This window comes from Oncorhynchus mykiss, chromosome 2 (assembly GCF_013265735.2).
Source record: "Oncorhynchus mykiss isolate Arlee chromosome 2, USDA_OmykA_1.1, whole genome shotgun sequence".
Classification (NCBI taxonomy): Eukaryota; Metazoa; Chordata; class Actinopteri; order Salmoniformes; family Salmonidae; genus Oncorhynchus; species Oncorhynchus mykiss.
The window spans coordinates 40,023,972-40,042,097 of NC_048566.1; the positions used below are offsets into that span (position 1 = coordinate 40,023,972).

Sequence of the window (18,126 nt, forward strand, 5' to 3'; positions counted from 1 at the left end):
TGTTCTCCTGTACAGTATGTACTGTAAATAGTAAATAGGTAAAAAAGGACTTTAAACTCGGTCTCTGTCTGGGATCGATAAGAGTGATGGACAGGGTGGCAACCTGCCAACTCCTCAACATTGTATCACCTCACATCCATGGACCTGATCACCTGAGCAGCACACGCATGCAGACATCCAGTCATGTTCATTGGCATTTCCAAACTATAAACAACATTGTCAACAGTGCAAAGCTTGAATGAACCCCTGATTTGAATGACTTGGGGACCGATTCAATCACATCCGCTTTAACCAACATCCGCACAGCTGATGTCTTGATGTGTCGGAGGTGGAACGGCGTAAGAGCTGTCAAATCCACAAGAGGCTCTCGGTATACCCAAAGAGGACATTGCCATTGTTTGCACGGAGTCGCATTAAGAGAAATCTTGCAGCCATGCAGCCTTGTTGACTGGAAGATGAGATGTAATCTACACCCTGATCAGGCTGATATAAATCTTTATTATTTTGTTTCATGATTTTAATTTGGAGTATGATTCTTTTTTATATAGCCTGGACTTTCTCGCTCTGAACTTCTAAGGCGAGTGGGACTGGTGTGGCTTCGTGACAATGATCACATTTGACAGCTCCAACGCAGTTCCACCTCCGACACCGCCAAAACATCGGCTATGCGGTTTGGCCGGATATTGCCGTTCAACGCTTGATCTGATTGAATCTAGGCCTTAGTCTGCCCACCTGCCAACCAGATCACCTGTCTGTCAGCACGCTCGGGTGAAGTCTCGGAGTGAGTGGCTGTGCGTGTGCGTGTGTGTGTGTGTATAACGGAGTGTGCACATGCATTTTTTTGTATTTTACCCTTATTTTACCAGGCATGTTGACTCACAATACATTCTCATTTACAGCAACGACCTGGGGGAATAGTTAGAGGAGAGGAATGGGATGAATGAGCCAATATTGGAAACTGGGGAGGATTAGGTGGCCATGATGGTATGAAGGCCAGATTGGGAATTTAGCCAGGACCCCAGTGTTAACACCCCTACTCTTATAATAAAGTGCCATGGAATCTTTATTGACCACAGAGAGTCAGGGCACCCGTTTAACCTCCCTTCTGAAAGACGGCACCCTACACAGGGCAATGTTCCCAATCACTGCTACTGGGGCATTGGTACCTCCAACACCACTTCCAGCAGCATCTGGTCTCCCACCCAGGACCAACCCTGTTCAGCTTCAGAGGCAAGCCAGCAGTGGGATGCAGGGAGGTATGCTGCTGGTGCATGCTAGGTGTGTGTGTGTCCTCTGAGAGTATGTGTGTCCATTAGGAGTGTCTCTATAAATAACACATCCCTGAGACGTGGGGAGCAGGAGAGGGATCAGGGTGACTGGATGGCGTCAGCGGGGATTAGGTAACCAGCCAGTGGAACATAGAGGGTATAGGTAGGGCAGAGGACGCCCTACTAGGCCCTGTTACCTGACTGTCTGACAGGGGATCTGAGATGGCTCTTTCCACCTTCTCCTCCCTACTTAATCCTCCACCCTCTCCGCCTCCCTCCTCCCTCTCTGCAGACGACTTTGACAACCACTTTGAAAAGAAGACTGACGACATCTGCTTCTCATTCGCTCAGCCTATTGAGTCCAGTGGTCCCACAGAACTACCCTACACCTTGACCGCTTCCTCCCTTCTCTCTCCAGATGAAATCCTGCGGCTAGTGAGGCCCGGCTGCCCAACAACCTGCCCGCTCGACCACATCCCCTCCTCCCTTCTCTAGACCATCTCTGGAAGCCTTCTCCCATTCGTCACTACCCTCATCAACTCATCCCTGACCACTGGCTATGTCTCCTCTGACTTCAAAACGGTCCGAAGTCACTCCCCTCCTCTGACGTCAAAAACTACAGACCAGTATTCCTTCTTTCTTTTCTTTCCAAAATGCTTGAGTATGCTGTCTCTAACCAACTCTCTCACTATCTATCTCTGAACAATCTTCTTGACACCAACCAGTGTCACGACGGTTCACTCAACCGAGACCGCTCTTCTCTGTGTCACAGAGGCTCTCAGCATTGCCAAAGCTGACTCTCTCCTCTGTTCTCATCCTCCTAGATCTATCCGCTGCCTTCGACACTGTGAACCATCAGATCCTCCTCTCCACCCTCTTAGGGCTGGGCGTCTCAGGCTCTGCACACTCTTGGATTGCATCTTCCCTGGAAAGCCGCTCCTACCAGGTGACGTGGAGAGGATCTGTATCTGCTCCATGTACTCTCACTACTGGTGTCACCCAGGGATCGGTTCTAGGCCCTCTCCTCTTCTCTCAATACACCAAGTCACTCGGCTCCGAAATAACCTCACATGATTTTTCCTATCATTGCTATGCGGATGACACTCAATTACTTTTCTCATTCCCCCCCTTCTGATGCCCAGGTGGCGAAACACATCTCTGCGTGCCTGGCAGATCTCTTAACTTGGAAGTTGGCCCCCCACCTCAAGCTCAACATTGACAAGACGCAGCTGCTCTTCCTCCCGGGGAAGGCCTTCCCGCTCCAAGACCTCTCCATCACAGTTGACAACTCCACGGTGTCCCCCTACGAGAGTGCAAAGAACCTTGACGAGACCCTGGACAGCACCCTGTCGTTCTCTGCAGACGTCAAAGTAGTGACTTGCTCCTGCAGGTTCATACGCTACAACATCCGTAGAGTACGACCCTACCCCACACAGGAAGCAGCGCAGGTCCTAATCCAGGCACTTGTCATCTCCTGTCTGCACTACGCTCTTGGCTGGGCTCCCCACTTGTTCCATCAAACCCCTGCAACTTATCCATAATGCTGCAGCCCGCCTGGTGTTCAACCTTCCCAAGTTTTCCCATGTCACTCCGCTCCTCTGCACTGGTTTCCAGTCGAAGCTTGGATCCACGACAAGACCATGGTAGTTGCCTACAGAGCAGCAAGAGGAACTGCCCCTCCCTACCTTCAGGCTGCGCTCCATTCTGCTACCTCTGGTCTCTTGACCCTCCCACTAGAACAGCAGCGTCCCTGCCCATATTCCGAAAACATGTGAAACTCTACCTCTTCAAAGAGTATCTTAAGAAATCCATTGCTGTGATCTTAAACTCTCCTCAATCTCTCAATAGCCTGGTCCCAGATCTGTTGGTGCGGACTCCTATGGTCATTGTGATGACCAACATGTTGAGTTGTCTATACTGCTCTAACAGTTCTGGAACCAGGCTACTCACTCATGGCTTTGACTGCACGAGCTAATATTCTTAATGTTCTCATACATAGGCTACTGCATATAACATCCTAAGGGATATCATAAGTAAGATCCATTCTCTGCATACTAACCAAATAAATACATGTTTCTGTCTGAGGATTTAGTACATGAATGACAAAACAGGAAGTTCACAACAGACATGAAAAGGTGCTTTCTTTTTTTTCCTTGTGTGTGACACAATGTCGACTAAAAAAGCAACAAGTGCTCTTTTCTTTCTTTAGTCGACTGAACTTCTATGGTTGGGTGTCCTCATGCTATTTCTCTATTTCTCTCTGCTCAATTTTTAAACATTCTCATGTTGACAGCTGGGGGGGAGAAAAGAATACAGATTTTTCACTGTAAATAATTAAAAAAGGAGAGCAAAAACATATTCACACAGATAAAAGGGGGGGTTTCCTGAGACAGGAAAAGCTGAAATAGCAGACTGCTCGAGCCCGAAGAAAAGCTACTTCTATTTCTGACATTCTAAACCGCCAGGGAAGAGAGTGAAAGACTAAGCTCTGATTCTTAACTGTGTATGAAAACATGATAAGCCGAGACATATTTTCAACAAGTTAGTGCCAACACTGACACCCACTCAAATACCTGTCTGTACCCTACGGAAGAACAAAACATACATACCAAGCAATCTTGAATCTTAAATCAACCCAGATGTATGTGTTTATCGTGATTTTTCCCCCCACAGTGTTTACAGCTCAAGATTTTCTTGACCGTGTTTATGACGGTGAAGAAATGACAGGCATTTCAAAAATTCCAACTCCATTGTAATGCCACTTTCAAAGCATACGCTTTCATCAAACCACCCATTGACTTTTCATCATGGTCTGCTTTTGTCAACAGTCTTGTTGTTTTCAACAGTGGCTTGAACACAAATGAGAATATAATGACCCGACATGATACAGTCTATCATGTTGTTTTTGTAAAGCACACTCAAAAACAGATCCTGAGCAGTTCCGACTATCGCCACAGGGTGGCTCATGTCCCCACTCTATATGGGGCTGAGTTGATGAGATGGAATCACAATGATAGGGATCTCACCAACAGATGTTTGCTAGTGAGAGTGTCAAGATCAGGGGCCTTGAAAGAGCTTGAAAAGGAATGAGCTCCTACAGCATGCTTAACATAGTCCTTACATTGAAGCTTATCTCTTGGCTGTTGTCATTCTAAATCTGCATACAACATCTGCGTGTTGAGGACAGAGCTAAATATCTTCCTGTTGTCAGAGAAAAGGTTTTGTTTACATTCTATTTCCTCTCAAATACTGCCCAATTCCCCCCTCACTAGTCCAACTAAGGTCACCCGACAGAAGGCTTATATTAACAGTCGAGGTATGTTCACTAACCTGCCAGTTGGACTGCATTGGCGGTGCTCATCTCAGGGGCGTCCTCTCCCAGGGTGGAGGCTGGTGGTGAGTTCCCGTACCCTGGGGTGCTGGGCCTGCTGGGGGAGCCTGATTCAGGGTCACTGGTGGATCCCCAGCGGTCCACTCCTTGCCCTGCCCTGTTGTCCCCTCCGGACCCGGAACCCCTGCCCCCGTCTCGCCTCTGGTGGACCCGCTGGTGCACAATCATCTGGTGGCGGCTGCGGAACACCTTTCCGCACTCAAAGCACTCGGTGGACTTGGACTGGCTCTGCTGGAAGGACGAGGGACGTCGGCCCTGGCGGGAGGAGGGACGGTACTCCGAGTCGCTCAGACTCTCGGGGGTGCGCTCCCCCGGGGAGGTGTGGTGGCTACTACCCCCTCCCCCACTGGCGCTGCTGCGTCTCCCTGAGCGTCTCTCCCTCTGCTGGCCCTCCAGGATGTAGCGGCTGCTCTCCTTCTCGTACACCACGGTCCCTCCAGCCAGGGCCTCGTCCCCTTCCCCACCTACCGTAGCCTTTATACTGTATGACTCCACAGGCTCCAGAACCCTGCCCCGAGTAGCCAGCTGCCAGGCCTGGTAGCTACAAACTGGGTCCAGCTCGGGGATTCTCTGGCCCAAGCGCCTCTTCTCTTCCTGGGGCTTTACTTCGTCAGCTGGGCGGAGGCTGAGGTAGTCCAAGAGGCGCCTTTTGGCACTGGGAGAGTCCCCGTCGTCACTAGGTCTCTGGCCCTGTGTCGGCTGCTTAGCCTGGTTGTGGACCTTCTCGTGGGCCCTCAGGCTCTCTCGGTCATGGAACAGGTTGCCACACTTGGAGCAAACCTGGTAAAGGCTTGTGGAGGTCACATTGGTCTCTGGGTCTTGGGCCACGTCGTTGATGGTGGCCGCGGCCTCTTGGGAGTCTGCCTTGGGTTTCCCCCGGCCGGAGGCCTTGGAGCCATTGTGGGTCTTCATGTGGCTCTTGAGGAACCAGGCTTCCCTGAAGCGACGGCCACACACCCGACAACAGTGCTCAAGGAGGCCTGCGTGTTTCTTCATGTGGGACTTAAGAAACCAGGCCTGTGTGAACACCTGGCCACACGTCTCACAGGGGAAGGCCCCATCAGTGACCTGAGTCCCTGCTTCTCCCTCCGTTGCCACTGCCTCCTGACTCACTGGGTTAGTCTCGTCCTCCATGTCGGCTGTGATGTGGACCTTCTCGATGTGACTGAGGAGTTGGTCCTCGCGCTGGGTCTGGTACCCGCACAGACGGCAGCAATATGGCCGCTGCTCAGAGCTCGACTTCTCCCTTTTGACACTCCTCACCGCCGTCTTCCCTATGCCCTCTTCTGTGTTAGCGTCGCCGTTGACGACCCTGTTACAGGCCGAGCTGCTCTTCGTCGGACTGGTTCCACCGTCCAGGCCCTCGGACACACCCACTTCACCTGACCCCTCCTCTTCCTCCTCTGGCCCCTCCTCCTCCTCGGGGTGGTGGCTAGTGAGTGTGCGCAGTTTGTGGCTGCGGATGTGGACCTTGAGGTTGCCCTTCTGGGAGGCACGGTGGTCACAGTAGGGACACTTGTAGGGGCGTGCGCCTGTGTGGCGCCGCATGTGCTGCGACAGAGAGCTCTGGAAGGGGAAGCTGCGGCCACACACGTTGCAGTCGTAGGCTGAGGCCTTGTCTTCTTCCCCCTCTTCTCCATCTCCTCTATGGCTGGCCTTGCCACCCTCTTCCCCCAACGCCAAACCTCCCGCCTGGGTCTCCATGTCCTCCACTCCTCCTCCGCTCTCTCTGGGGTTCATGGTGCTATGCCTCCCACTCCAACTCCCTACCTGCGCTAGCTCGCTAACAGTGGATCTACACTGCTATCTGCAGTAGCTCATCTAGCTCTAGCGTTCTGCGTCTGTATCAGCCGATCCCAATGCTATCTGTCCGTGATCATCCACTGCCAACTGTATGGGTGCATCCAGTGCTATTTAGGCCGTGTTCATCTGACACTCTTTGCTTAGTGAATCCAATGCCATCTATCGGTCTTCATCCATGCAGTGACAGTCAGTGAATCCAACACTGTCGATGTCTCTGCACCTGCTATTGGGCCCTTTGTGAAATGGCTTACACAGCGCTATCTGGAATCGCACATCTCCGTGTGCCTTACACTGTGTCAGACAGAATCCGCCATGGTATATGGCAACACATTGAGCTCTATCTGTGGCTGTGTATAGTCAGACACTGTTACACCATGTCCCCACTCCTGTTCAGTTCACTGGCTGGCTTTTCTTTGGCTTTATTTTTCATCACATCAGCAGCTCCCAGGTTGCATCACTCTCTGTGAGCTCTCTGTACAGCCTGTGCAGGTCCTCACCCTGAGAGAGCGAGAGAGAGAGAGAGAGAGAGAGAGAGAGAGAGAGAGAGAGGAGAGATCAAATGAAATCGAGTACTCACTAATTATGATAAATGTTTCTAAATGTCTTTTATATCTTATTGAATTGTTCTACATGTTTATTTTGGCAATACAGAAATGGAGCGAGAGAGACAGACAGACAGACAGACAGACAGACAGAGAGAGATAGAACAAAGAGACAGCGTTAGCATAGCCAAAGCATGCCACTTCACCTACAGTGATCCGTTACACATTTGCATATTCATATCTACAGGTACGTGTCAGACAGAGCATGCAGCACGTGTGTACGTTTCTATGTAAGTAAGCACGTCAGTGTGTGTATGGGGTGATATCATATGTAAGTCTGTTGAAATGTCAGACAGAGAGGGCCACTGTGTGTGATTGTGCATGGCGCTGCCACTGACGCCACTCCAGCTGAGTCGACACTTTGAACACAATCGCACCGCAGAGCAACGTTCATTCACATCAGCAAGATCAGCACCAGTAGCCTGAGCCTAGCCAACATATTCCCCACGCCCGCTTCAACTGACACTATCACATGGCAGGGATCTTAAGTACACAACAGGAAGTGGCTCTTTTTACTCTTCCAGAGTAAAGAAAGAGAGAAAGAGAGAAAGAGAGAGAAAGAGAGAGAGAGAGAGAGAGAGAGAGAGAGGGAGAGCGAGATAATTTATTATGAGTTGCTTTACACTCTCTCTCATGTCTCAATCTCACTGTTGCAAGTTCCACAATTCTGAATGTGGGCTCAACAAAAGCCCAATTGAAGTGCAGGACACATACCAACAAAGGACAAAGGCACCAACTAATGTGAACTTTTTACCTCGAAAAGCCCTTTACTGTATTCAAATTCATTTAAATTTGACAAGATACCAGAAGAGACTAAAAGGGATGATACATATATAGAAAGGAAGAATAATTGAGGAATGAGTTGGAGTTATGAGGAAGGTTGATTGACAGCACGATTACAGGTTATTACATAACTCACAGCTCATAGCTCACCAGGCTGAGTGACTGACTATCATTATAAGTGGATAATTGACCATGATCACAAGAGGATGAGGTAGGAAATGAGGGGCTATCAAAACACACAAACACACACACACAGCCATCCCAGTGAGTAAATGGTGTTGCTTTTACATGGGGAGAGTACAGCACTATATGTAAGTTTAACCGTGCCTATGTAAGTTTTCACAAAGCAATTATCATCTGCTGCACATGGACATCATACGGATTGAGCAATATGTCAACAGCAAGTCAGGCATAAACGCAATAGGTATTGTGCCTACATTGTTGGGAGCATGACACTGCCTAATGCCTCTGACAGAAGCCCATTGTATTGTATCAGAGAGAGTGAATATCTCAGACGTTAAGATTTCACTGGTCCACATGTTACAATCTAAGCCGCTTAAAGTTAAAAACCAGTTGGAACACTTTGGTTTCGGGCCTCTATTCCGCATCCCCCCCGCCCCCCCACAAAAAAAAAAAAACTAAGCGCTAGTGTTGCTGTTCTCAAAGGTGCTGAAGACAATATGTTCCATTAAGAATTACTGAAAGATTCAAGGTCTGACTGCCAGCCACAACCTAAATGCTAAACAGTCACTGTTAAATAAGTGAGACAGTACAGGTGCATCAAAGTACTCTACCCTGCAGAGACTGCTGCCCTATGTGCATAAAGTCACTGAACAGTTCAATAACATTTACATACTGTTTTTACTAACTTTATATGTATATACTGTATTCTAGTTATGGATTATACTATATAACTAGTGAGGTACACAACTTTTCCATTCATATACTGTCCACCCTGTCTATGCACACCATTTATATGCACTGAGTGTACAATACATTAGGAACACATTTCTAATATTGAGTTGCACCCCCTTTTGCCCTCAGAACACCCTAAATTTGTTGGAGCATGAACTCTACAAGGTGTCGAAAGCGTTCCACAGGGATGCCGGACCATGTTGACTCCAATGCTTCCCACAGTTGTGTCAAGTTGGCTGGATGTCCTTTGGGTGGTGGACCATTCTTGATCCCCACGGGAAACTGTTGAGCGTGAAAAACCCAGCAGCGTTGCAGTTCTTGACACACTCAAACCGGTGTGCCTGGCACCTTCTACCAGACCCTGTTCAAAGGCACTTAAATATGTTGTCTTGCCCATTCACCCTCTGAATGGCACACGTACACAATCCATGTCTCGATTGTCTCGAGGTTTAATAATCCTTATTTAATCTTCATCTACACTGATTGCAGTGGTTTATAAAAGGTGACATAAATGAGGGATCATAGCTTTCACCTGAATTCACCTGGTTAGCCTGTGTCATGAAAAGAGCAGGTGTTCCTACTGTTTTTGTATTCCGGTCTCTGACATACAGTGCCTTGCGAAAGTATTCGGCCCCCTTGAACTTTGCGACCTTTTGCCACATTTCAGGCTTCAAACATAAAGATATAAAACTGTATTTTTTTGTGAAGAATCAACAACAAGTGGGACACAATCATGAAGTGGAACGACATTTATTGGATTTTTCAAACTTTTTTAACAAATCAAAAACTGAAAAATTGGGCGTGCAAAATTATTCAGCCCCTTTACTTTCAGTGCAGCAAACTCTCTCCAGAAGATCAGTGAGGATCTCTGAATGATCCAATGTTGACCTAAATGACTAATGATGATAAATACAATCCACCTGTGTGTAATCAAGTCTCTGTATAAATGCACCTGCACTGTGATAGTCTCAGAGGTCCGTTAAAAGCGCAGAGAGCATCATGAAGAACAAGGAACACACCAGGCAGGTCCGAGATACTGTTGTGAAGAAGTTTAAAGCCGGATTTGGATACAAAAAGATTTCCCAAGCTTTAAACATCCCAAGGAGCACTGTGCAAGCGATAATATTGAAATGGAAGGAGTATCAGACCACTGCAAATCTACCAAGACCTGGCCGTCCCTCTAAACCTTCAGCTCATACAAGGAGAAGACTGATCAGAGATGCAGCCAAGAGGCCCATGATCACTCTGGATGAACTGCAGAGATCTACAGCTGAGGTGGGAGACTCTGTCCATAGGACAACAATCAGTCGTATATTGCACAAATCTGGCCTTTATGGAAGAGTGGCAAAAGGAAAACAATTTCCTAAAGATATCCATAAAAAGTGTCGTTTAAAGTTTGCCACAAGCCACCTGGGAGACACACCAAACATGTGGAAGAAGGTGCTCTGGTCAGATGAAACCAAAATTGAACTTTTTGGCAACAATGCAAAACGTTATGTTTGGCGTAAAAGCAACACAGCTCATCACCCTGAACACACCATCCCCACTGTCAAATATGGTGGTGGCAGCATCAAGGTTTGGGCCTGCTTTTCTTCAGCAGGGACAGGGAAGATGGTTAAAATTGATGGGAAGATGGATGGAGCCAAATACAGGACCATTCTGGAAGAAAACCTGATGGAGTCTGCAAAAGACCTGAGACTGGGACGGAGATTTGTCTTCCAACAAGACAATGATCCAAAACATTGAAAAATAAACATAAAAAATAAACATATCCAGGTGTTAGAATGGCCAAGTCAAAGTCCAGACCTGAATCCAATCGAGAATCTGTGGAAAGAACTGAAAACTGCTGTTCACAAATGCTCTCCATCCAACCTCACTGAGCTCGAGCTGTTTTGCAAGGAGGAATGGGAAAAAAATTCAGTCTCTCGATGTGCAAAACTGATAGAGACATACCCCAAGCGACTTACAGCTGTAATCGCAGCAAAAGGTGGCGCTACAAAGTATTAACTTAAGGGGGCTGAATAATTTTGCACGCCCAATTTTTCAGTTTTTGATTTGTTACAAAAGTTTGAAATATCCAATAAATGTCGTTCCACTTCATGATTGTGTCCCACTTGTTGTTGATTCTTCACAAAAAAATACAGTTTTATATATTTATGTTTGAAGCCTGAAATGTGGCAAAAGGTCGCAAAGTTCATGGGGGCCGAATACTTTCGCAAGGCACTGTAGCTCGTTCTGATATTTCTCAACTTCTTGTTATTCTTTTTCTACTTGTTGGATTTTGTGTGGATTGCTATTGTATTGCTAGATATTAGTGCACTGTTGGAGCTAGAAACATAAGAATTTCGCTGCACCTGCGATAACATCTACAAATCCGTGTTCGCGACCAATACACCGTGATTTGATTTGATCAAAGTCAAGTCTAAGAATGATTTTACTGGCAGAGCATTGAGCCTCAAAACACAGATAGGAGTAATCGCAAAAAAACAACAAAAAGAGACTTCAATGAATCACACTAAAACAAGCCTTAAGCAAATTACACAAGGGCATTTCCCATGGAAAAGGACCCATGAGCACCAACACGTGAAGTTCATAGGAGCATGTCAAATGAAAGCTAGGAGTCTTTCGTTGGGGGAAACTAAGGCATAGATACATTTTTTTCAACCATTTTCCATTTTTTTTTTTTTTTTTAAACGAGGCATAAGTAAAGGCTTTGGTTTTTTGATAAACCGGTCGAGAAGGGGTCTGAGAAAACATCTATCAGAAAAGGTCTTAAAAGGTATCAAAAATACATCAAACACAATAATGTTGACGTACAGACCCTGACAACTAATATCAACACTTATATTTAGTTTTTGTTGACCTTCTGTAGGATTAAGCAATATGGCCTTGTGCCTTGTAATTCCGTAACCAAAAACCCACATATCTTTAAGACATTTTCAAATATCTCTCCCTCACGAGGAAGGAGGATAATAAAAGCTCACAGAAGTAACAAGTAAAGGTAGACCCATCAATTAGCTATAGTTATTTTGCTGACATATAATAAAGTCTGAGTCTAGACAACCCCTCCCTCTATCTCTCTCCCTCTCCAGGTCACCTCTCCCAGTTCTTACTGACACCTACCCATAAGCACCCTCTCTTTCCATTTACTGTAACCACCATTTTCACCCACTAAGCACTGGACGTCCACGCACGTTGAAAAGTAGTTGAAATTTGGTCAGTCCACACTGGCATTGATGTTTAACGTCCACAGACAGACTGGACTGGGTGTCACGTCCTGACCTTAGTTCCTTTTTTATGTCTCTATTTTAGTTTGGTCAGGGCGTGAGTTGGGGTGTTCATTCTATGTTTTTGTTCTATGTTTTGTATTTCTGGTTTTGGCCTGGTATGGTTCCCAATCAGAGGTAGCTGTCAATTGTTGTCTCTGATTGAGAACCATACTTAGGCAGCCTGTTTTCCCACTATGGGTTGTGGGTAGTTGTTTTCTGTTTTGTGTTGCTGCGCCTTACAGGACTGTTTCGTTTCTTTCATTCACTTTGTTATTTTGTTTAGTGTTTCTGTTCCAATAAAATAACATGAACACTTACCACGCTGCGCATTGGTCCGATCCTTCATACTCCTCGTCAGAAGAGGAAGAAAACCGTTACACCGGGACAAGTCTGAACCTATCATAAACGTATGATTCACAAGTTTGTATAGTACAGCACAGTAGATTTTATTTTTACTGTACTGAACTATACTCTACTTTACTGTCATGTACTGAACTCTACTGTGCTCTACTGCACTGCACTCTACCCTACATTACTCGGCCCTACTCTATTCTACTCCACCCTGTCCTGCTGTGCTGTTTTGTACTGCACTGTACTCTGCTGTGCTGCACTGTGATGTCCAAACTTGTGAAACATGAGGAGAATGAGATTCAGATCCATAATCATGCATTTCTGTGTAGTACAGATCATGTAATTCCGTTACCGGGTGTAAATCCACTTCGGTTACTGTAGTTCAATAACCAAGAGATTTTTTTCAAATTCAAGTTACCATGTCATAGCTGACACCCCATTCTTCCGCAGACATCTTTGAATCATAATTCGGAGCATATATTTAACATAGCTTTTGGAAAACGTGGTCGCATAAAAACCTGAGGGAGATTTTACCATAACTCTGTTACCAAAACTCTGTTAAAACTATTCCTTGTGCATAGAGTTATACTTTGAAATCAATGGTTTTTGTTTGGCATCTATTTTAAAGTCAAAGTGTAAATACCTTGGAATCGCCCATAAGGAATTCACATTGCTGGAAAGGACTGACAAGTAAACCCCTTGATCTGAACAGATCTTCATTCTCCCCCTTTTTCTTCCTTAATATCCCTCCCATCCTTCTCTTACCCCATTTAGTCTGAGAGTGGTTCCATTTCTCCAGCCCCATTCCTCAGCTGTTTACCAAATCAGTGGCGGGGCTTCACTGTTATTGTTCGAACTGCAGATTGCCCCTTTAATAAATACTTCCTGGTTTATTTCTTACTGTTTAATCGTAAAAAAAGAGGCTAATGATCTTATTTGTTATTAAACAGGGTTTGCTGATTGGGTAAGTATTCAGCGAGCATTAAGCCTGTCATCCACCAGACGATCACATGTCCAAATTAAACTGTAATGAGATTAGCCTAGCTGAAGGAGAAACAATGTGTTCCCCTCTCAACACAAAGTAAGAAAAAAAGGACAAATTGGCTAATAGTGTATGTGTGTCTCTGTGGACGTGTTTAACTATTCTGGTGGGGACCAGAAGTCCCCACCAGAATAGTAAACAAACAAAAATCTGACCAACTGAGGTAATTTTGTTTATCCCCACAAGGTCAAATGCTATTTCTAGGGGGTTTACGGTTAAGGTTAGAATTAGTGTTAGAATTAGGTTTAGGGCCAGCTAGGGTTAGTTTTAGGGTTAGGAGGTAGGGTTAGGATTAAGGTTAGGTTTTTGGGTTAAGGTTAGGTAAGAGTACGGGTTAGGGTTAGGTTTAGGGGTTAGGGAAAATAGGATATTGAATGGGACTAAATTGTGTCTCCACGAGGTTAGCTGTACAATACTTTGTGTGTGTGTGTGTGTGTGTGGGTCCAGAGGGACAATGTTACCATTCATTATTATGACTTCTGTGATGAATCAAAGACATGATTTCAACATGTCCACCCCCATTCTCCCCACCCCACTGATCCAAAAAGATCCTCATATTCATGATAAGCCCAACCTTGAAATGACTGCCTTAGCCCACTCCATCTTGCTAGCGTTGATCCCAACCCTGATGCAGACGCGATGGTTTGAGAAGGGCTAAGTCTATTACACTGTAGCTCTATAAATGTATCGTCCCATGAGTTTAAAACCCAAATAACCGTTATCAGCTGAGATACGGGGGGTGTTAGTGGAGAGGAAGACAACCCCCCCCCCCCCCCCCCCCCACAAAATGTTGAACTCAGACAGCTGAAGGTCTAGCTGCTGTGTGAAACAAGGAAATCCGCTCTTAATTTTCCCATCGGTCCAGAGCCCTTCAAAGAAGGGGGCATATTTCCATCTCAGATCTCAGGGAGGTTCTTAGGACATCTGGATCTGGTCTTGCAGCACATTCATCTGTGTGTCAGGCAGGGAGAGAGACAAGGAAGGAGGGGCAAGAGGGTGAGGAGAGCGGAGGGCCAGAGCTTTACTCTCATCGCTGTGATGGACAACACTGTCAGCCAGAGGGAGGGCTCTCAATCACAACAAACAGCGCAAAGAGAGACGGAGATGCAGCACACATCTCCAAACACAGAGGAGGGGGGGGGGGGGTGATTTGGCCTTTAAAAACACACTTTCTCTCTCTCTCCTTCTCACTCACTATACGCTTTATTAAAGCAAATGGCTCAGGGCCATTTCAGTGGCCATTTCAGTGTGGGGCATGTTGTAGCCTCATTGGTTACAGAGCACAGCATGGTATGCTCTCGTTGGCTGGCCCTCAATACATATCCGTCGCCAAACTCATTGGCTCCAGGTCATCTATAAGTCTTTGCTAGGTAAAGCCCCGCCTTATCTCAGCTCACTTGTCACCATAGCAACACCAGCAGGTGTATTGCACTGGTCATCCCCAAAGCCAACACTTCCTTTGGCCATCTTTCCTTCCAGTTCTCTGCTGCCAATGACTGGAACAAATTGCAAAAATCTCTGAAGCTGGAGTCTTATATCTCCCTCTCTAACTTTAGGCATCAGCTGTCTGAGCAGCTTACCGATCACTGTACCTGTACAAAGCGAATCTGTAAATAGCACACTTGACTACCTCATCCCCATATTATTACTTACCCTCTTGCTCTTCTGCACCCCAGTATCTCTACGTGCACATCATCATCTGCACATCTATTACTCCAGTATTAATGCTAAATTGTAATTATTTTCGCCTCTAGGGCCTATTTACTGCCTAGCTTGTTTATGTGTAACTCTGTGTTGTTGTTTTTGTCACACTGCTTTGCTTTATCTTGGCCAGGTCACAGTTGTAAATGAGAGCTTGTTCTCAACTGGCCTACCTGGTTAAATAAAGGTGAAATGTAAAAAATAAAACAAATGAAAAGTGGACTGCTTATTCCCACACACATGCTTGAACAAATGCACAAAACACACACATACACACGCCTGCACACGCACACAGAAATGAAATTGCCAAACAGAGGGGTGCTTTACAAAAGTTATCCACCCAGATTTCGACGAGGTCCACGCACACTGTGAGCTTCTAACACTGCTCCATACAGAGAGAGAGAGAGAGAGAGAGAGAGAGAGTAAGCTTTGAAAGTGACTGGTACATACTGAGAGCTGCAGTCAGTCACATGTGTGCTTTGGGCATTAGACACAGAGAACTCTTTAAAATCACACACACACACACAGTACAGAGACAGAGGCTCATAAAGTGGACATTCAGTGCTCAGAGGGGGACAGCAGTGGTGTGGACAGAGCCCCCGTCCCCTCGCCTCTCCCTCCATCAACCCCAAGCCAGCGGATTCTCAGACCAATCAATAATCCATTATGAACAAACTCTGCTTTGCCTCCCCACTCCCGACAGGCAGACAAAGAGCCCTGCTGTAAGCTGTGTGATGGAGAGAACCAGAAGAAGAGAGGGATAAACAACGACAGGAGGACAGGGCAGTAGACGACCCATGGCATGCCCAGTTTGGAAAAGCATAGGATACTACTTCTGCATACAACTTTTTAGACACAGTGGAGTTATGTTATCTAATGACTTTTGTACGTATGCAATGCATGTTAATGTACATGTGCGTATGACCAATTGGTGTCGCCTGTAGCATACAAATATAAATCAAATCAATTTGATTCTCTGTAGCTTGCTTTGTTGTTTAACTCTTCTTGTCATGCTCCCTGTTCATATAGCTGAATGTATTAGCTTCAATGACAATAATGAGGCTTTGCGTTCTAGTGTAGTCCCAGTCCTGCTGTGTGTGCGCATGCATGCATTTGTGCATGAGCACTGTGGTGTGTGCGTGGGACAGGCCCATGTAGTGTTTGGGTGGAGGGCAGCAGAGTCCCATAGCCCAGCACCCTGTGGACTGCCTGGGCCAAGGTCTGGGTCTAGGACTGTCAAAGCAGGTCAAGCTCACAGACAGGGAGACCAGCGGGGGGCTCACGGCGTCCATTATCCCCCCCCCCACCACCACCCCCCCATTCTCCGTCCCCTATACCCATACCAATCATACCCCCCACCCAACCCCAGCCACAGCCCCAACAGAAACTCACCATTAATGTGTCAGCATAGACAAAACAATGGAGGGAACCTCTCTCTCCCTCCCTCTCTCTCTTTCTGTCTCTGGTTGTCTCCAAACCTTTGATAAGTGGGATGGGAGGAGGGTGGTGGGTGGAAGAGGCAGGGTGGGGGTCTCTCTATTTACGTGAGAAGGGTCTTACAAATGAAAAGCACCCACTGGATCCCTGCTTGGGTGTATATAGCAGGGCTGTAGGAGAGAACAGGGGCCAGAGCAGGTGTTTGGGTCAACAATGTCATGTTAGATTTCAGAGAGTGGGCCGTGCTGCTGGATTTACTGCATGGTCAAGGAAAGGAGGGAGGAGTTTTCAACAACAAAAAACTGTTGTTCTTGCAGCACCCGGCCTCCCTCCACTAGAATCTGAAGTCAAATGTCTACTGTTTGCTGATAATCTGGTGCTTCTGTCACCAACCAAGGAGGGCCTACAGCAGCACCTAGATCTTCTGCACAGATTCTGTCAGACCTGGGCCCTGACAGTAAATCTCAGTAAGACAAAAATAATGGTGTTGCAAAAAAGGTCCAGTTCCCAGGACCACGAATACAAATTCCATCTAGACACCGTTGCCTTAGGCACACAAAAAAAAACAATACATACCTCGAACCTAAACATCAGTGCCACAGGTAACTTCCACAAAGCTGTGAACGATCTGAGAGACAAGGCAAGAAGGGCCTTCCATGCCATCAAAAGGAATATAAAATTAGACACACCAGTTAGGATTTGGCAAAAAAAATATTTGAATCCGTCATAGAGCCCATTGCCCTTTATGGTAGTGAGGTCTGGGGTCCGCTCTCCAACCAAGAATCCACAAAAACGGACAAACACCAAATTGAGACGCCGCATGCAGAACTTTGCAAAAATATCCTGTGTACAACGTAAAACACCAAATAAGACATGCAGAGCAGAATTAGACCCGCTAATTATCCAAATCCAGAAAAGAGATGTTCAATTCTACAATCACCTAAAAGGAAGCAATTCCCAAACCTTCCATAACAAATCCATCACCTACAGGGAAATACACCTGGAGAAGACACAAACAGACCCAACAGAGCCACAGGAGAGCAACACAATTAGACCCAACCAAATCATGAGAAAAATATATATAATTACTCGACACATTGGAAAGAATTTACAAAAAAACAGTGCAAACTAGAATGCTATTTGGCCCTAAACAGAGAGTACACAGTGGCAGAATACCTGACCACTATGACTGACAGAAAATTAAGGAAATCTTTGACTATACACAGACTCAAGCATAGCCTTGCTGTTGAGAAAGGCCGCCAAAGACAGACATGGCTCTCAAGAGAAGACAGGCTATGTGCACACTGCCCACACAATGAGGTGGAAACTGAGCTGCACTTCGTAACCTCCTGCCAAATGTATGACCATATTAGCGACACATATTTCCCTCAGATTACACAGACCCACAAAGCAATTGAAAACAAATCCAATTTTGATAAACTCCCATATCTACTGGGTGAAATACCACAGTGTGTTATCACAGCAGCAAGATGTGTGACCTGTTGCCAAAAGAAAAGGGCAACAAGTGAAGAACAAACACCATTGTAAATACAACCTATATTTA

At 46.2% G+C, this 18,126-nt stretch overlaps 1 protein-coding gene across 1 annotated transcript in view; it reads right to left on the reverse strand.

Annotated features, from left to right (window-relative positions):
• The window catches only part of LOC110489634 (zinc finger protein 516), a 75,230-nt gene that overhangs the window by 20,202 nt on the left and 36,902 nt on the right, over positions 1 to 18,126 (reverse strand). The window contains exon 2 of the mRNA XM_036948238.1: positions 4,599 to 6,960. Within this exon, the coding sequence (XP_036804133.1) occupies positions 4,599 to 6,399 (1,801 nt within the window). The 5' untranslated portion in view covers positions 6,400 to 6,960. The remainder of the gene's footprint in view (positions 1 to 4,598; positions 6,961 to 18,126) is intronic.